Source organism: Strix aluco, chromosome 19, assembly GCF_031877795.1.
Source record: "Strix aluco isolate bStrAlu1 chromosome 19, bStrAlu1.hap1, whole genome shotgun sequence".
Lineage (NCBI taxonomy): Eukaryota > Metazoa > Chordata > Aves > Strigiformes > Strigidae > Strix > Strix aluco.
In genome coordinates, this window is record NC_133949.1 from 12,033,288 (window position 1) to 12,054,411 (window position 21,124).

The window sequence follows — 21,124 nt, forward strand, 5'->3', positions numbered from 1 at the left end:
TTTAACTATATTTTACATAGTACAGGGAGACTCTTCAGAACACAGGTACAATTTCTGGATCACTTCAATTCTTATACCCTCAAAAACACAGGCACGTCAATACTTCTCTCAAATGGCACCCCAGTGACTGAAGTTTATACCTATTCACTTGAAAGCAAATATACTTCATCTACGGAACCTGCTGCAGCCTTGACTTTGATCAGGTAGAATATACAAATACTTACTATCATAAGATAAAATATGCCCACTTTTGCCTTCATAAATAACATGGCCTTTGGCTGAAGCTTCCTCTCGGCACTTTTCTGGGCTGCTGTCTTCTGTAGCCAGCCGGGTGATAGTTCCCTTCAATAACGCGTCAGCTGCTATGCCAGACTGGGACAGAGCTGGTGTACCCTGCATTTAAATCAATCAAATATAATTCAGAACATGTGCATTTTTTTAAGAGAATAGGGAGCAGTGAAGGGGAAAAAAACGAACCAAAACCCACAACAATTTTTACATCTAGAAAACCAATCATCGTATCAAGCAGTATGGCTTAAACTTCTGCCTGTATTATTACACATTTACCCTAAATATTACTAAGATTATTTGTAGGCAATTCACTACCTTCTTAAAAAAATACAGAATGAAGAATATTACAAAAGTATTTCATGACCTCAAACACTTACCCTATAATACCGTTTTGGGGAAAGATAACATATACTACATACTTAACGGTGCCATTAGGTTTGAGTTCTATCCGAAGTAGTGAAAACTACCCTTCTCAAAGGAGAGCTGTTACTATTGCTCTCCATAAACAGTAGCATTTAAAAAATGATGAGACAAAAGGTCTTAATTTGCCTTTTTACCTTTAAATAGCATCTGCACAAGACTGGTTACAGTTGATTTTAGTATTTGAACTCAGGTGTGATGCTGTTTTCACGGACGTTGCTAATAAGCCATCAGTTAGGTATACCAAAGGCTCTGCTGGTTTTATTAAAAAAGTTTAAAGACTCATATACGTGAAGATGAAATCATGGTGATGACTTCAGCAACAGTGGGATTTGACCATCTGATTGTATTAAAACTTCTTTTTTCAATGCAGTTCCTACTCTGTGATATTAATTTATTTTTTCAGACATGCAAATACATTCACGGTAGTACCTTTAAGTATGCTGTTGTGCGACAGCCTTCTCAGTAAGGGGAAAAATACCTGAGTTATAGAGCCTCTCAAAGAAGGAATGGTCTCAACAGAAACTTTATTGGTTGGAGTTCCTCGTGTTATACTTCCCTCCTGTATCGTTGTGGTACCTGGTTTGAAATAATGAGACATCCTGATAAATAAGAGGATAAAAAAGTAGCTACTCTATTTGAAATAATTAAAAACTCTAGTGAGAACTGTGAAGTTTACACTAAAATGGAGGGAAAACTTCAGTTTAACAGCATGTATTTGAGGCAGTTAGACTATTTCCTCTTTTAACAGTCTTTCACATACTAAAAGTCTTACAGCATTAATCTATGGTATTTAGTTTCTTCTGATGTATTTGGACACTGCTCTGTGTATGCTCTAGTGAACAACTTAATTTTGAAATTGGCATGCCTTGAAACAAATGTTTTTAAATGAGACATGCAGACAGGAGGAGCTAGCTACAAATACACATCTTGGAAAACAGGGAGCGGATTAATCATATTATACTTAAAAATAACACTTCAGCAGTTTGAGCTCTAGAAGTTAATTCTCAGTTTTCTCAGGCTCTGACAAAGCTTCTTAATCTGAGTGACTTTATTTACCTCGAACCACACTTTCATGTTGTGCCCTGACCAAGAGTCCCTCAGGTTGGGAATTCTGGCTTCTGGGAGAGAATTCTTCTTGTTTGATATAGGGCAGGGAAGCTATTCAGAAGAAGAAAAAGTTGTTTGTTTTTTTTTCTTTAATTATGAGTCATTAGATAGTCTATATAAAACACATGTCAGCTTTTATTTTCTTACCAGATTTGGCTGACTCCTGCTGCCTTGGCAGCCCAAGAGATATAGAACCCACTGATGGCTTTGCAGTTTCTTGCGTGTAGGAAGCTTGACTATGGGATGTTAAGTAGGTGCCAGGTGTTCCCTGAAACAACAAATATATTATATGTTAATTCTTGTTTCTGGAATGAAGATTCAAATCTATGTTTAAAGGAGAATGCTGATACTACTATGATCCTATCTTAAAATGCTGGAGTGCACCACTGCAAAGTATCAAAGTGCAGAACTCCAGGAGCATAATGGCACTGTTAGTTTGGAGATGCAGTTCACCTAAACTGGACATCCTCAACCATGCTCCTAAATGTAAACAACTGCAACATGTTCTATTTTATAAGACACCTGTAATTCCTGGACTTTTTGAAGTGGCATGTATAGGTCTTAAGTGTTAATGCTGTGAACACATAACCAAGTACAAGATGAAGGTTGGTGAAAGGACAAAAAATTGATGTAAGCACAGATTTTCAAATAATAATTCCCTTACTTGTGAGATTGAGCCTCCCATGATGAAGGAAGGTTTTTCTGATGGCACACTTGTTTTGGAGGATGGAATGAGTGGTGGCGGTGGTCTGGTGGGTCTGGTTGTTGGAAGGCGGACTCCTTCAGGTATATTGGTTATTACTTGGTGAGGTGCTGGCTGGAGAACTTGGGGAAAAATTGCACATTAAATATTACAGTCTGTTTCAGTTCTAGTACTTGTTAGAGAGACAAGAAGAACAGAAATAGCACAGTTCATCTGACAGATTCTCATGGGAATTGCCTCACAGTACTCAAAAGCTATCTAGCTGGATTTACAACTCTGAAATTCTCTATGTCCAAGTGTATGTTATGCATAGAAACTGAATGGAGAATATCTAACCTCACATCAAAGTTCAAAAAGAAATAGCAAAAGCTGCACTCTAAAATTGAAGACTCCTAAAACTAAGCATTTAAAAATAACAGCACAGGGTACATTCAAGTTTTTTGTTGTTTTACTGTCTTTAAAGAAAGTTCTTATTTTTCAAATGGAATGCAACTGAGTCAAGTATAATCCAAGCTTCCCTGATTTTGTCTTTTCTTAGCAAGCTATTATACTCTGAAGGGAAAAGCAATAATACAAGTTTCAGAATTAAGATTTGTCAGTTATTTTACTGTTTTATAAAAGATTCAGACTATAATATTAAGCGATTACAGTCAGAAATCAATGCCAAGGATAGCAGCAGCTTTCTCTTTTCCTCAACTCCCCCTTTCATAAGAAAGGCCACCCATGAATATGATGGTACTTGATTTAAGCTGAAAAACTCCTGATGACTTTGTCCCTATGCTGTTCTAACACTTTTCAGATCATCCTATTAGCTTGAGTAAATGTTATGCAGCTGATGCAGTGATAAAGAACAAAAACATAACCTCACTGGAGCCAGAAAAATACCAAGCATATTTTATTTACATGCACACACAGAAAACAACCTATTTTCTTCTTTCGTTAAGTCACAAAATGTTTAGAGAATAATTTGATACTACATCAAGCCACATTAGTCCAGCTTCCAAAGGAAGACTATATATCACTATGATACCTAACAAAATATTTACCTGGCGGGACACTATAGCGAGCTGCATTCATATCAGGTTGGGGAGAGGCTTTATTGACTTCTCTTGGAGATAGCCTGTATGGTGATGCTGACCTTGTTGCTGTATTTTGCACTTGTGCTTCCTGTTCTATCGCTCGTTTGACCTCAGCATAAGGCATATAGGCCACCGGTTTTCCTGCGAAGGTTAAAGTTATCAGAAAGAAAAGAACCCTGGATTAGAAATTAGAGTCAAAAAGTCCAGTTTGCAGCACAGTTTTAACAAAGGGCCTACTCAAATGTCAGATGTATTCATTAGGTACAAATGTTTCATTAAAAAGTAGTATTAAGGTACAGCTTAATTTAATATGTTCCTATGTCTATATTTTTAACCCAAAGCTTTGAAAAAACTCTCTCATTACTTCTATATGTGAAAAACAGTGTCTGGCTCCTTTAGGTCCTTTAAATTCAAGCTCTGCTATTGAAAAAGACTTCATTTAAAAAAAGATTCCTTTCCAAATCGTGTGCATCAACCAGGTTTACGTGCAAGTTCAGCCAGACTTATATGCCAATCCCACCAGACAAAAAGCCTTCCTTCCTTGTTTGCCTGCCCAGAGAAGTTACAAATCAAGTTTCAAATACCCATATTGCCCATCAGTAGTGTATAAAGGGAAAAAATATTTTTACTGAATTTAGGAAATTAAAAATCCAGTACCAGAACTTCACAAATTCCTCTTCCTTGGCAATGGACAATTTGAGTATTCAAAATTACGAGCCAGAACAAGTCTACTGCAGCTGTGAAATTACATCTTTAACCTCCGTAGTCAAAGAAAGATGGCACTAGTCATCCCATAACAGCTTTCTAAAGGATCTTTACTATTTTATTTCATGGTGAAGTATTGTGTAGGTTGTCATAAGCCAATTCCACAACAGGCCCTTTAGTTTGACAAGATGCCCCACAAGTGTTTTGATGTATGCGACGCGAGGTTTTTAAACACCCTGTGGGCTCTCTGCTGCACACACCAGTGGGCGGACAAGTTTCATATGCACAGTGTATCTCAGGAAGTAGCTGTTGTAACGATCTGATGACATCTCAGCCTCTTCTAGTTTTCAGATTAAGACGTTCAGGCTTGTAGAACCCATTTACATTAACCATGTTATCCCTCCCTCTCTGTCTGCCTCAATAATCACCTCGATTTTTGCTGACAGAGACTTCACCCCAGAACTTTCCCACACTTCATAATACCACACTGACAATGCCAAGAGTTATTTGGGTAGTATTTCAGTTATATGGTACTTTTAAGCAAACCCAGACTTTCCACCTAAAGAACCAATTTCCAAAAACTACAATCTTACCCTTCTCTCCACAAATCTACAAGCTACCTTCTCATTATTTTAACAGGCAAAAAAAAATTGGTTATCATTCTTTCATTTTACTTAGGTAAAAGTAATTAAGGTGAAGCATTTTCATAACATAATTTAAAATTCTTATGCATATTAAACACAAAATACTCAAGTTTCAAAGAACATGATAGTTTATATTGCTAATACTGTGGAGACAACAGAAACGACGCAGGAGAATATAAAATCTAAAAATGCAGAATTATGCAACTGTGATATGCAACTCTCTAACATTGTGACAATCAGCACATTAATCTTACTTGGTTTATTTCCCTGTTACAATGTACAGTTTGTGGACCTATTTCTTTTCTAGTAAGGAAAGTTGAGGTTACACACTTAGTACAGAATTGGGCCTCCCATAAGATATGCTTTGCTTGCACAAAAACAAAGCAATCTTCTGCTAAGCTGTTTGTAATTTGCAAGCTGTTGACAGAATTAAAATAATTTCAGTTCAAAGAATGAAAATATAACCAATATATACAGAGAGAAAACATAATATGAAAACTAATAAATGCATCGTTTGGCTCTTATGTAGCAATTTGGATGATGTAACATATACACTGTCCATCTGAATCACTTTCCTGTAACCAGCAATGGTAACAGATATGCCCTTATTTAGTCACTCTGACAGGTTCCGTGAGCAGTTTTAGCCTTGTTCTGTACTGAAGGTCACACTAAGAGACACATTCAGGAAACACAGGTGCAGATCACAGAGTTCAGTTCAAACCCTGCCTCCAGGTATCCTCTCTATATATAAAAGCAACCAACCATCGTGTTGCCAAGAGAAAGAACCTTTCACTCAGCCCTTCTGTGGACAGATGGGCTAGAGTATGACAGTTCTACAAAACTTTTGTGTCCTACTCCAGGGCTCAATGTCCATGTATGTACTCCAGTGCATTAAAACATTCCTTTTAATTGTGCTCATACTCCTTTACCAAGTCTCTCCCGTCTTCACCTTAAGATTCTGAAAAGAGGCTCCCCCAGAACACCAAGCTATCTGGGTCCTCTCACCCATATGCCTAATCTTTCTGCATCTCTCTCTCTAGGAATGACTCATTTTTGAATTTCACCCAAATGGAGTAATTTTTTGTGCCTTATCTAAGGGGGCTACAAGGTAGTTCTTCAACACTGTAACTGCAGCAGGATCTCTACAGTAGATAGGTTCCTTCAACCAAGTGCCATCAGAAAGCAATAGTTAATTATTGGTAGACTCAACATTCATTCTTAAATGAGGCAGCAGTGTAACACACGGACCTCAAATGCAGGGTTCTTTCCATGACTGATGTGAAAACACCTACCTTCCCACTCAACATTAGGGCTCTTGGAAGCGCCACAAGGGCTTACAGCACTTCGATACTCCATATCCAGCTGCTCTTGCCTCTGGCGTTGCTCCTCCAGCAGCGCCGACTCATGCATTGCTTTAATGTGCCGTTGATACAGCGCATAACCACTCACCGGTGTTCCAACAGGAACAGTACAGGGACTGCAAGAAACCTACAGGGACAGGATGGTATTAACATCAGGTACATTAATACAGGTACTTTCTAAAGTAACTGTCTTGCTCAATGCCTCCACTGCAGCGGCTGCAGTCTAGGTATGACTGTTTCAAAAGGTCCACATCTGTTTTTAAGCTATTACTTGTGTATTTGTACTTAACTTACTTTCCCCCTCAAAAGTAAGATAACAAAGTAAATGATCTATTTCTTCATTTGTTTCATGATTTTTTGCCGCTTCAGTGTTGCAACTAGTTTTAGGGACAACAGATACTCCTTCAAATGTCACTTAAAACACCCCGTTACCATAGGTGGAATGACAGCAGCTCGGTGGTGAAGCTGTTGGAGGTCCATCTGCCCTTGCTTTATCGTAGATGATACCAGTATTGACCCAGTGGGATTTAACAATGAGGGCTTTGACTCCCTGCTGAAGATACTGGAAAAAGAGATAGAAGGAAAGGGAAAATATCACCAAAAAGACCAAGATTAAACATCTTTAAAATGGCGAAAATATGCCTCGCTACTTCAAAAAAACAAACACATTTAACACACTGGACAAATAGTTGGAAAATCAGAATCACATTGTGTTTTGTCCCACAGCACATCTGGTGGAACAGGCAACAGATGCCGCTGTGTTTTTATAATACACAGAAATACCAAAAGAAGTGTTCAGAATCTCCAATACCAGAAATTTAAGTATGCAGTTTCTATATGCACAGTACCACAAGAATGCAACTTTCTTTATAAAGAATGCTTTGAAAAAAAATCAGATAGGAAGTACTAGATATATTTAGTCCACAGGAAATAAACAATAGTATACAACAGACAACTTTCACGTGGAGGGCCAATGTATTTGTGAAGTGGAAAGATGATGTCTGAAGAGGCAAGAGAGTGCAGAAACACCATCAACTGCACTCTTTCCAAAGACCACATGCAGAACAATGATACTGGATACTTTTGACATTTAACATCTATCCTTGGTACTGCGTGTATATTAAGACCACTAAGAGGGAGGGGGCATTGGCTCCAGTGCTATGCTGTGGTTACACAGGAATGCACCAACAGTACACTAAAAAGACTTCAGACATCATCAGTGGTGTCAGCCACCCTCAAAAGATAAATGATTCCAAAGATGTGCGGCGTTGTCCATTTAAAGCCCTATATACTCATGTGGGTTATCCACAGTGTTTAGGGCCAAGTTCCCAGGAACTAAGAAGTTTGCATGAAGACATTGTACACTTTGGAGAAAGAGGTCATCCATTTCTCAGGACACTTGCCTGTTAATTTACAGACACTGGTAAGAGTAAGAAATACTTCCACTACTGTATTATTAATAGTCTTCAAGAGATTCAGTTCTACTGATTGATATAACATGGTTCAATGACAGTAATTGGGTACAGGACTCTAGAGGTTATACAAACAAATAAACACAAAATGTTAAAAGGTAACTAAAATATCAATATTTTGTGCCCCTAGATTTTTTTTTTTTTTAAAGCAGATTTCATCTACTAAAAGATATATTCAGGCTGTTTTCCCTGTCAAAATCAAGGAGTTTTGGATGCATTCTACTAAACTGAGTTTGTGAGAGCAAGAATCAATTAAAACAGCTCCATCTCCAAATTTTTGGCTCTACATTCAAACAATTTTTCACTAAAGGGAATGGAGAGTCCATGTACTATCCCACACTAACCAATCACACTATAAAAAATATTCCAAGTCTGCTTCTGAATGTGTAGATTCGTTCCTAAGTATTGTGTAAAAGCAACAAACTAACAAAACCAAACCAAACCGAAGAACTTCAGTACAGATCCAGCTACACAACCACTGTTGAGTTTCTTGGTGAATAGACGGAGGCATTTACAAAATTCCCCATGACTAACTTATTTTTTTTAGTTGGTCACTGATTTTTAAATAGCTGTGTAGCAGAAAATCCTGCAGCAGCAAGATCTTCCTCTCCCCACCAGCAGTACCACAGAGCTACTTAAGGAAACTCATGCCAGGGGCATCTCCTTTCTTGCTTTGGCAAATTTTCATTGTTTCAGTAAGCTGCTGGCCTTTCCAGATAATCATTTAACACAATTCCCATTCTCTGAACAGATCCCAAACAGCTTGATTTCCCTCATTCTCTAGTTTTCCATGTAGTCGCACTAGTTTGCTACCTACCTAGTCAGTCTATCACCACAGAATTTTGCTTTACCCTGCCTTAGAAGACCCTTCTTTTGGCTTTTCATTAAAATTTTAAACCAGCATTTCCCTCTGTTGCACTTCCAGCAAAGACTCCTTAGACGTTCTTTCCCTACTAGAAACTCGTACAAAAATGTCACTACTGATGACAGTTTTTGGATCACTGCTGAAGTAAAACCACTTTTTAAACAACTTCTTAAAGATGGCAATATTTCAATGCTACACAATTAAACTCACCCTTGTCTGTCAGGTTCTCCATCAACTTCCTCATCAGCACTACAGGTGGCACTCGAATCATTATCTGAATGGGATTCTTGTCTTGCTGTATTAACTTGTTGTGACAGACTATAGTCCATTTCCTCTGGTTCTGACTTTTCCTTGGGTTTCTCCATCTCTCTCTCTTTGGTATCACTCTCTATTTTCACTTGAATATTCTCTGGTAGCCTCATTTCAGTCTCTACAGGTTCTACTTTGGTATGCACTGGAAGAGTAATCACAGGCTTAGCTTCAACTGCATGGCTTCTACTGTCAACCTCCATAGGCTCTTCTGTCTCATTATTCATTTCTTCCTTAACCTGTGGCTCAGGGTTCTGACTTTCAGCTGTTGATACACTTTGGGCAGTTAAGGAGGGAGATGTGCTGGCTGCAGGTTTAATGGTAGATTCTTGTTCTGCTGTTGCCTCAGTGGTTACTTTCGAAGCAGCACTCTCAGATGGTGTTTCTTCACTTGGTTTAGCAGGTTCTGCTGGAGTTGGAGATGGAGCACTTTCTGTATCAGAGCTATTTTCAGCACCTGTGGGGAAAAAAAAAAGTTTTGGCATAACTGTTCAATGTTAAGCTTCGATGAACTGCTTCTTTAGAATAATCCAGTATGTCTGCTGTCCCAAAGCACAGCGAGACAATTGCCCTGAAGAACTGACTCCCAAAAGGAGAGCACCCAACAAATCAGCAGATATAGGTGAAGGAGGAAGACTGAAATTACAAAAATAAGACTACTTAGCTAGCTCTGATCTTGCCGAGAGACAGCCAACTAAACTCTTGTGCATATGTCAGAGACTCGATACTTCCATATATGATGCGGCTTTATTACAAGATTAGAGTCAACATTCACAGTACCTAAGGCGCGGCTTTAATGATTCAAATTAACACGTTTTAGAGGCATTGCTGCTAGAAGTGGCAAAATGCTGATTTTACATGAAAATCAGTCACATTTTACAGACATGCCGACTTGCAATTCTTGCTGTAAGTTAACAGTTCTAGTTTACTTTCTTTGTGAATCACCACTGTTTTCTTGAAAATGTCTTCTTTGCTCTGTGAAAGGTGTAAACAGCATTGACAGCCGGATACCAATTATAGAAGGCTATTGATTTTTGCAGTACTTTCCTCCTCTTTTTAGCCTAGTTCATGAACTTCATTATATTATAAATAGCTTTTAGATAAAAACATTTATGGAAAAACTACAGCAACACCTAGAACATAGACGTTATATTCAAGTCTTATCTTCTGATAAGAATCTTCATTCCTCAGAACCACATCAATATTTTAACAAAGTTTGTTAAACAAATGGATGCAATAAGGATCCACCAATTTTAACCTACCCATCTGTAAAACAAGTAATTAATTTTGACTTATAGAAATGGTCAATTTGCTGAATTATACACACTGCAGCTTAAAAAATACCAAACAACTAAAAACCAAAATCCCGAACACTTAGCCATATTCTCTCATTCATCGTTTATGAATTCTATTGCTTACAGCTCCACAAAAGGCTGGCCAAGCCTGACTGATACTGAGTACTTATAATAATTAGCAGTTGCAACCAACAAATTTTAAACAAAACAAAAAACTTAAATTTGCCTGCCTGAAGCTTTACTAAGACATCGACTAGCAAAGGTTACATATCTTTGATTTAACTCGTTTCAACATGCACAAATTTTTTGATCAGGTGCTGCCTGTTTACTTTCTAGATGATAGCATAGTCAAAGCATCTCAAAAATACTGAGCAATAACATCTTAAGGTTCCCCAGTACTAAAAATGCTTTTTCCTCTCCAGTGAGTTCCAATTGCTAAAATCCAACTGAAGCAGTATTTGAGCACTGCATTATGAAGTGGAACACAGCGTTTGGAGTGTATAATTGGCACAAAACATGGGTCCCTTTCTGGGCACACACAAGTTTCCTTCCCAGAAAAGTTACCTTCACTGTCTTCTGGATTCTCTTCTTCATTAGATGCTTCAATATCTTCATCCTCCTGAGCTGACACAGTTGAAGCTACACTCTCACACTGTGATACATCTCGTTCCTCACGGGGCCTTCGTGAAGACTGATAAAGACACGGCATTTACATTGTACTGAAAATTTGCAAGGATTATTTCCTTTTACATGCATTCTCATTTATCAATCTGAGGTTGAAATGAAAGACAGAGAATGTCTATTTAGCACAATACTCATTCACAAGGCCACACTATTTTGACTTCAGGCCAGCTTGTGCTGCTCCTGATCAAAAATAAGCTTAGGAACAAACCACAGTCTCAAGATATGTTTGGGGGACACACTGTGCAGCAAACACAGACACTGATGCTCTTCAGTAAGAAAAGACGAGGATAACACTGCAGTTTAGAGGATTCCAATACTCAGGATTCTAACTTAGATGCCTCAAAACTTTCAGTTCCTGGTTTCTACCAATTCTCTTGCTCTGTTTGGTAAGGTTAGTGCTTAATGTGTTTCATGGTAGCGATACCTGAACTTCTATAGTTGCTGGTGTACTGATGAGTAACGTGGTTTTCAGAGCACTAAAGAATTCCTCAGGCTTCAGAGTTTTATCTGATAGAAAATTTTCTATTGCATTTTAAAGCAAGAAGTGATTAGTATCACAGGTCAGTGAGCATCAGCCACCTTTTCTAGCAGATTTATGTCACCACACAAAAACAAGTAGAAAAGGAAACAAGTGGTGATTGCAAAACAGTCTTAGTGAAGCATGATGAATGACTTCAGAAAGATGCCAAGTTTTCCACTGCAAAATATTCAATGCCCACTGCACTTACCTTCTGTTTGTGCTGTTGGAGGAGGCTGTCCAGATTGTGTCTCCTTTTATAGTTGAAGTAGAAGTTCTTACACTGAGCTTCACTTTTCGTCCCAACCATTTTGGCAATTGCTGCCCAGTTTCGTCCATGTTCCACTAGGCCTGTTCAAACATAGAAGAACCAATATTTACTATGACAAATACTTCAGCTATCTGAATCCAAATAAATGGAATAACAATGCCTATAGGAAGGTAAGATACAGAATTACCGCTGTCCTTAAAAGAACTCTCACTATGACAATGTATTTGATAACTATTTACAGGGGAAAAAAAAAAAAAAAGCTGTGTCAACCTGAATGTCTGCTTATGAAACCTTCAAATTTAACTCTTTGCTGTTGCTAATATGCAACACCCCGGATAAAATATTGATTTCATGCATAAAATTTACAGGTAACAGCATCTGCAAATGAATAGACAAGTTATAAACTACATTAGCTTTTCTATGAAAAGAATGTCTTATACAAAAGGAATTCTTGTAACTTATAAACACATTACTTTGAAACTTTACATAACATACACACCTTCACATCTGTTTCACAGACTTCTGTGGACCAAGTACAACATCAAACAGTTCTAAGGAGCCCATATGAAAAAAGTCAACATGAGTCTCAAAAAACTGATTTTGTAAATTATTGTAATTTTGTAAATACAAGTTTTCATAAAGTATTTTGAACGTCAAAAGCTTTACAGGATTTACCTTTCTTAGCAACTTCCATTTCTTCTTCTGTCCAGCGGGATGTCTCCACAGGCTCTGCAGAAGCTGAAAAAGAAACAAAGACACCAATCAGAGAAAAGACCAGGATTCACTGTTATGGCACCAATCATGCATCCCATAGTCAACTAATCTATTTACATTAACGCTTGTTCAAGTCACTTAGGAAAGCTGCTCTTGTCAGTGGGAAGTGGTCAATCTCCATTAAAACAAGTTAGATATATAGAAGGAACCACCACAATCTCAGCAGAGCAAACTGTTCAAAACTGTTCCGCCCACAAAACTACGATTAATTATCTGCCAAGAAAGACTTGAAAGTAACTTAAATAAAATTTTAGTGATAAATACATCTAAACTGTCAATATTTACCACCAACTACTAAAAGCAGCAATCCAACATGCTACATTCTAGTTCCATCTTATTTCACTGACTGCTGTGGAAAGGACTGACATGGTTATTTATTGACTAGTGGGTATCAAGAAGTCTACTATTCTTGTATTCACTGAGTCTCCTACTGGACAAACAGAGAAAAATAAAAGAAAACAAAAAAACAGTAAGTAAAAACAAGCAGGAAACTAAGTATGATTCAGCACAAAATACTTTTCACTCACTTCTCTGGATTTGATATCATTCTGTTTAAATTCTGAATGGCATTAAGCTGCAACAGCTCCGTTTGCTTTTCATAAAATCTGCCGTTACGCACAACATGGACCCTTCAACAACTTCCAATAACAAACAACAAAAGGACCACCACTATGAAGTATCTGGATCCACTAAAAAACTATTTGGATTTTCCAATCAACCCTGCAAAAATGGTTTTAAAAAAATAAAAGCAAAACCCATTATTGCCTTAGTCTAGCTGCTGACAAAAACCCACTATGTCAACTGAGCAAGAATGTCTATCACAGTCTCTGATGTTAAATGAGAACTAATTTGCCCACTTACTCTGTTCTTTAGGATATGCAGCATATCTGAGCAACAAAAGAGCTGTTACAAATTCTAGAATAGCAGCTGCCTGTAACTACCCAGTTGAAGAGCTAGGTGCAAAAAACTTTGCCACAGCAGAGTACTGCAAGAAAAAAAAAACCAACCTGCCCTGCCATCCTGGATAATTATTTACTAGCCACAAGGTATTCTGTTTGCTAGTATTTCTGCACCACCACAAATTATGCCAGCCTTTTCAGAAATGCAGTCAGAGATAGCAGTCTTTTTTAACCATACGTGCCAAGAAAGTAGCGTTTTATTTTAAAGAAGTCTCTTGCCATCTAATACAGAAACAACAACAAAAACAATTGCTAGGATCTATTTCAGATTATGAAACCCTCTAAATACTCAAATATCACGTCTACTTATTTAACAATAACCTCTGTGAGCTACAGCCTGTAAGTCAATCTGTGTTAAAGGCATTTGGGTCTCTACAGATCCATCATTAACACTGCAAAAAAAGAAAACATAGTTATCACAGAAAGGCTGAACTGCCTTTTTTCTCCCCACGTGGTTCTAAAAGAGTCATCTGATTACACATATACTATTCATGAAGTTACACTTGTGAAGTTTAACAGTACCACGCAATCACAAAATTATAAGCAGGCCTAAGAATAAAGATGTAATACTAAATAGAGAAAAAAAAAAGTTCACTGCATGCACAGAAAACAGCCTTATGTCAGTGAAGAGCCTCATGACCAGATGGGTCCCCGAGTGTCCTATAAATGCTACTCACAAGGTTCTGGTGGGGGTGGAAGAGGTGGTGGTGGTTCTTCAGTGGCTGCAGCTGCAGCAGCACTTGCTTGTGCAGCTTCATTTGTCATTGATCTGGTGATTCTGCCCTTACGACGACCTTGACTATTGGCAGTTTTTCGGCCCCTAGGAGTGGCCTGCTCCCTTTCCTCTGTTTCCTCTGGTGCAGCTTCAGTTTTGTCCTTTTCTTTGGTGTTCTCTCTGAGAGTAGTTAAAATATAATTCAGTCACATTCAGATAGCTATTATGGGCAGATATTCCCAAATATCAATGTTAAAAAAAAAAACAAAAACCAAAACCAAACAAAAAACCACACCACAAACAAAACTCCACAAACTCTAAAGATGCCTATTCACTTACTGCCTACAATTTATAGAGTTGCTAGAGAATAACACAGATACACGATATTATCAGCTCCAAAGAAGATACAAACACTGTGACAGAACATATGAAAAAAACCCAAACCAACAAGGTATGAAAACAATTACACGTGCAAAAAAAATAATCCCATGGCTTTTTCCACCAGTCTGATTAGTTCATCAAGACAGAGAAATTCATGTGTCCAAAAAAGCTGTTTAATGCACAAATCCTAACCTAAATAGGAACAGTTTTCAGTCCAAATTTTGCTGTCAGGCTAACGTGAATCCTGTTCTGATCTTTGAAAAAAACTTCAATGTAGGGTGAATTAATGCATTTTCAGTACATATACTTACTTAGATTCCTCCTTCTCGTCCTTTTCCTCTTCATCTTTCTTTTCCTCCTCTTTCTTCTCTGCTTTTTCTGCTTTTTCCTCTTCTACCTTTTCTTCTACCTTTTCTTCTTGAGAAGGACGAGCAATTTGTTGCTGAATTAAAATAAGATTTACATATTATAAGAAGTTGATCACACAAAGGTACAGCAACTTGTATTCAGAGCAGCACAAACACTGATGTTGCCTTACCTCCCACTTGATATGTCAAGTTACAGTCACTGCACACTGGTCAAGATAAAACACCTCTGCCAAAACCTGTAACACCTATCTGCACTCTGAAATCATAACAGATGTGATGTTCCAGGCATTATCTCCCGGACTTCAGAAGTTCCCTTTGCCACAGAATGTGCAGTTTCTATATATTAGCTGTACATCCATCCTCAGTACCTATCAATTTATTTTCTCTTATGTTTCTTCTGGTCAGCTGCCCCATTCAGATATGGTATTTTTTCTTATAAATATAACCACAGAGGTACAGGCTTCTTTTACAGCATGAGCACAGAGGTGATAATGTACCCATACACGTGTCAGCAGATACACATGCTGTTGTATGCCACACTAAAAATGGACACCTATGTTTTAAAAATGCTTAGAGAGGTCCGACCAACATCTTTTGTAGTGATGGTGTTACACTCTCAAATTTTATTTTTAACATTGTCCATTTTAAAATAGTGAAACATGATAGCTTACAACTTAGAAGCAGATCTTGTAGCATGAAAATTATGGCCAACTCTTAAATCACCTTCTCAAAACTGTAGCTAGTAATTAAGAAATGTAATTGTTCAAAAAATTAGGTCAGGAATTTTAGACTTACATTTCCAGTGAATTTACAGAAGGAAAATTATAGCCTAGAATTATTATTTTTTTTTTAAACTATAGTCTTTATCAAGATGATAGTTTTACAAGCACATTAAGCACTGACAAATGACAAAGTAATTACCATTACCTGTTATCATCCTAAGGAAAACAGCACAAAATACTATTTACGCATTCCTGTTAAGGGACTCTCACTCCTTATCTGTCAAAGCAGTCCAGATGACTACCATGTGCAAGGGTATCTCATTTTAGAAAGCACATAAATTTGACTTAAACTTTCCAGCAGATACAATCCGCTTCAAACAGGAATTAATGGAAGGAATTGCTGTTACTTAGTGTGATCACATAGAATTACACATGTAATCACATTAATTACACATGTAATTAATTACACGTGTAATTACACTGTGATCACATAGAATTACCAGCATGATCCCTTACAACTGCTTTCACACACGCACAAAATAAAAAGCCTTGGTATTCCCTGTCTGACTTCACTCTTACAGGTGGCCTAATGTTAGACAAGCCAAATATCCTGTGACGTTTTAAGAAAGCATTAGAAAAATGACACTGCTCATAAGGGGGGGGGGCAGTATTAGGAAAGATCTATAGAATGTGGCTACAGAAAAGATTTCCTTAAGTTTCACTATTGTCATCCTCCCTAAATATATTTAGGATCCTAAATATTGCTTTTTGCCATCCACAATGATGTTTCTGCACATGGCCAAAACATCTCACTTTCCAACACTGCTCCATTTTTACGTCCATAGCTCACCTGCGAATTCCTTCCTCTCCAGGCTAAAATACCAAGCAGTAGTATTATACCAAGCTGCCACTAAATAAACCATGTAACCCACTCCCCCAATTCCCAGAACCCTTACATGAAGCAAATAGCAAATTAATTCTCTTGATGGGCCTCAAAAGGCAGCAACAAGCATCTGGAGCTTAATCCATATTGCCCATCCACACTCAATAATATCTGTACCAAGGTGATGATCTGAGTGCCACAGAAAAGTCTAAGAGCCCTCTGTACTAGGTACCGTACAACAAGAACGGGAAAAGAACACCTGAGGCTGCAGGTGATGTTATAGCGGACAGGACTCCAGTTAAAGGCAAGAGGAGAGGGAGAAGGAAGAAAGAGCTCTCTTCCTTCTCTCTGAAAATACGTAAATTTATTTAAAACGCACAATTACAGTTTAAATTCTGCCTTATATATGTTTTCTATATGAAACTATGGAAGGTAAGAGGGGGTGGAGAGTCAGATATGGCCACAAAGAGGGAACCATTCACAGGAGCTCACACTGAAAGGGCTTGAATGGGTTAAACAAACCACCTCATCAGTTGTCACCCTTTGAGAACTGCAATACCCAGATTCTCTCCACTCAAATGTGGTGTGTGCAGAACTGACTTGTTTCTTACTCTGCAAGTCAACTTCAAAAAGCAAAATACATGCAATATTTATATAAAGCTACCTTTCAAACAAATACCCAAAATACACTTGGCAATTCATGGAAAGACAAGAAGAGAGAAGTACAAGGTTGCTGTTGTAGGACTTCATTAACTCAGATTTTACAGTCCACTGAAAAATTCCTCAAAATAGGCTTTTCTTTTTCACAGAGGAACCAACTTTCCTGTAAGTGTAGCAGCAGGTGTCACTGTTTCACTAAGAAAACTGAGGCTGGAAATAGTCACAAGAAAGACTTGTTTTTGACATTTTAATAATGTGAACTGAAGCAGAAAACGCAAACACTAACCACTATCATCTTGCTGCAATTATTGGCATTTATGATGCTGGCATTACTTGGTTATGCAAAAACTTCCTTCAAGCAAGATGTCAAAGACATACTAAGATAAATTATTTCCATCGTGCTAGATAGATTGGCCTCAGAAGCAAGGAGTTAAAAACTGCATTTTCAGAAGAAAAAAGTAATAGTAATTTTTTAAAATCTGTATTTTACATATAATCTATTTACAAAACAGTTGCTGAAAATCCTCTGTTCTTTTTGCCTGGCTAACGTAACATCACACTGTACATAACAGGGTTCTCTATTTCACAGTGAATTTATTTAACATGCATAATCAATAGGTCAAGTGCAGGTTAAACACAAACCTTAAAACAGTTGAAGCCTCGGTCAGCGACGTACCTGCACATTCATCTGTTGATTAAAACTTTTACTATCCAGACAAGGGGACGGGCTTTAACTCAGGGTACGATTCAAAAGGACAAAAACCACACCAGCACCGACATCACACAGCTCTTTAGCAGAGGCTGCCTAACCCAGCAACGTGTTTATTCCAGGAAATTGTGTCATTCTGCCACTTAAGCTGCCTACAGCAGAGTTGCCCATCTCACATACAACCTTCTAATCTCACCGGAGTCACCAGAGGTAATCCCCACCGAGCTCAGCTTGATTGGCCGTCACAGACATACAGCAAATTTCTGTCTAGTCAGATCACTGGACTGCACCACCTGCTGCAGAGGCACCCGGCCTGATCCACAGACAGGCGTTTCTGCTGACCAGGCAGCTCGACCACAGAAACACACCCCTTACTGACTACTGCTTTGCTACCAAATTTCAAAGAAAAACTCGAGGCGGAGAGAACCTCCTTTCAGTGAGTTATATAAGGAATTCTCGATAGTTGATGTGAAAGCACTGTATAGCCATGCCTTCTTCCAATATTATGTTAAAAACTTGTCATTTGAAAAGTCGCAGTTGGTTTAAGATGCACTTGTTTAGTTACCTCTGTGAGCATTCTGGAATGGTTTAGGTAGCATTTTATAAACAGTGCTTTCTAGACCTATTTGAGGACAAAAATATATCAGAACTTAATAAGCTCTACATCTCTTAACTTGACAGGCCTTAATCTATCATTCAGCTTCTCTGAAGTAAAAGCCCCCACACTGAAACTTGAGTCAAGTTGTACTCACTACATTCTCTGAAGGATTTCAACATCATTACCATGATTAATATCTTCTCCACTGCAATATTCCACTTGCTTGCATTCTAATTTACAAAAATATATGAACTATTAAGAGTTTAAGCTGAAGCACCTGTTATTGGCATAAGCACATCTTAGAGCGCATCATAAATCTTACACGACTTGTGTTTGCCAATCAGCAAGGAAGTTTCAGGTTGCTGAAAAATATCAGCTTCAAACAAGGCTGAGGCGCAGGAGGGAGAAGGGGGATGAATTGCATTCTGCAACTGTAAGATAAAAGCTCTGGCAAGCAAGGCAGTTCAACATACTCTAGTTCTTTCTTACTAGCTGTAATAGATGTTGCTAATTAATCATTAATAAATTTAAGAAATACAAATAGGATTTTTGGTACCATGTAATTCCTTACTACAGTGTTACTAAACACGCTAACTATAATACTTCTGAATGCAAACTTCCAGAAATGGTAAAATGTCCCATTTAGAGTATTTCCTTAAGTTTGCAAGAATACCTCAACATTCTTCAGATCTATAAAGTCTGACACTGCATCCTTACCAGAGCACACATTAACTCTAACAGTTGCCCAAAGTTTAGTGATCTGCTGGAGTATTTAATGTGGATCAACAACTAGCAATTAAGATCTATAACTCTACTAAAATTCAAACAGCAAGTAATTTGAGTTGAACAAACAACGAGAGCAGCTTCAGTGTTCCAACTCACGTATTTAGTTATTCACATACAAATCAGTATTCAGAGGAGCAGTTACAAAGTCAGGCAGAGCACCTTACATTTCCTTTTATAGCGAGCTAAGTTCACAAATCTATGCCCTTGTGTAGAGGGCTGTAATTAAAACCTCTCTAGTTTATTTGCATTATCCAAGGAAAGCAGACAATTTATGGATTGAGAAATCCATCCAAATTTTAAATTCCACCAGTTTCAATATTCTAAAGTTTAACAATGTTGAAAGACATTTAAATACACAGTTATGATCTTCTGAACATCCCCAAATTTACAGTTACATTGCACTACAGCTTGAGCCAGTTCTGTCTCCTCACTCTTAGAACAGCTGCAGAAGAACAGCATATGGCAAAGATAGTGCTCAACATGTGTATACTTGCTATGATCAGATCAATCTCATTTTATAATAGAATATGAAACTGAGACACTTAAAACAGCAGCATTATCTGCGTTTAGTGTCCACGGTGATTGTCTACTTTTTGGACAACCTCTTTTATTTCCATCTTCTTTGTATTTGCCATACATCCATACCTGAATGGGAATCTTTCACCATCACTAGTCACACAACAATACACTTTTTCTATTAAAAAGCATTATTAGACTTAGAAAGTATAACAGAAGTTCTGGCAAAATGCAGGTTATTTCCATTATTTTCTCCCATCATGGCAGTTCACAAGTGGCCAGAGTAGAAGCTCTAACTAAATCCTGTACATAATGAAAATGACCTTACCCCAAAGCAATCAGTAATTTGTGCGGTACAGACAAGTAAGTCTTCTGTGATATGATCTCTTCTCTTGGAACACCAGACCATAATGTAAAAGGTTTAAGTACAACAGCACCATAGAACCACAACACGGTGACTGTTTCTAGCGAATAGGATCGACTTATCAGCTGAAGCTGTTTGCAGCAATTTTCTTTTATATAAAAAATACATTTAACTGGACTCTCAGAAAGCTCACATCATTTGAAAAGAGAATTCACAGATCCTGAAGTGTAATATTTACTTAATTTGCTGTTTTGCAGTTCAGTACAGATTTGTACAGTCACAATACCTCAAAGGCTCAACAATTTTCTCTTTAGTATCGCTGCTGCAATATGACTAAATCCAGTAGCCCACAAGCCTTCAGATTTTAAGGTCTGCGGATTTCTAAAACCCTGAATTTGAGAGGACCCTCCCCTCCTACCCCCACCAAACTTCAGTTCCAACAAAGCACTGGGTATTCTTCAGCACATCATATCTATACCGGTTTCCAGCTGTTAAATTCATTTTAAGGACACAAACTCAAAATACCTGCAGGCTTTGTTGTTACATCTAGTACTCTGTTCATGTACTTTATTTCATATATGACCTTCTTTCCTAGTCTCATCACTGACATATCTTTCATTCTATTTTCAGTACTTCCTAAATACCTGACAGATGAAAGGGGAAATCAGAACGGAAAAAGCAGGGAACAAGTTCAGTGAATACACAGCACTCCCTCCTGCTTTCTTTAAAAAAAAAAAAACAAAAAAAACAGTCCGAAGTTTCTTAATTTTTTGTTGTTTTGTTTTCCAATATCCACGCTAACCCCAGTAGCCTAGCAAACATATTTGTATGCTTTTTGTACATAGTATGCTGTTCTTTTTCCCTCCAAAGATTTCCAAAACTTCCAAAAGAATACTTCCTGAATCAGCAGAATTTTTTATTTGCATGCACTAAATTGGTCTCTTTCTTCTTGCTATGAAGTTC

General features: G+C 37.8%; 1 protein-coding gene across 7 annotated transcripts in view; it reads right to left on the reverse strand.

Annotated features, from left to right (window-relative positions):
* NCOR1 (nuclear receptor corepressor 1) overlaps positions 1 to 21,124 on the reverse strand; it is a 74,446-nt gene that overhangs the window by 19,762 nt on the left and 33,560 nt on the right. For all 7 annotated transcript variants that reach the window (XM_074845403.1, XM_074845398.1, XM_074845404.1 and 4 more), the window contains 14 exons: positions 14,867 to 14,997; positions 14,137 to 14,354; positions 12,402 to 12,464; positions 11,667 to 11,806; positions 10,819 to 10,945; positions 8,861 to 9,416; positions 6,746 to 6,875; positions 6,245 to 6,440; positions 3,571 to 3,744; positions 2,486 to 2,646; positions 1,969 to 2,089; positions 1,771 to 1,872; positions 1,193 to 1,290; positions 225 to 393 (listed from right to left, as the gene is read on the reverse strand). In XM_074845403.1, coding sequence (XP_074701504.1) covers positions 225 to 393; positions 1,193 to 1,290; positions 1,771 to 1,872; positions 1,969 to 2,089; positions 2,486 to 2,646; positions 3,571 to 3,744; positions 6,245 to 6,440; positions 6,746 to 6,875; positions 8,861 to 9,416; positions 10,819 to 10,945; positions 11,667 to 11,806; positions 12,402 to 12,464; positions 14,137 to 14,354; positions 14,867 to 14,997 — 2,386 coding nt within the window. The remainder of the gene's footprint in view (positions 1 to 224; positions 394 to 1,192; positions 1,291 to 1,770; positions 1,873 to 1,968; positions 2,090 to 2,485; positions 2,647 to 3,570; positions 3,745 to 6,244; positions 6,441 to 6,745; positions 6,876 to 8,860; positions 9,417 to 10,818; positions 10,946 to 11,666; positions 11,807 to 12,401; positions 12,465 to 14,136; positions 14,355 to 14,866; positions 14,998 to 21,124) is intronic.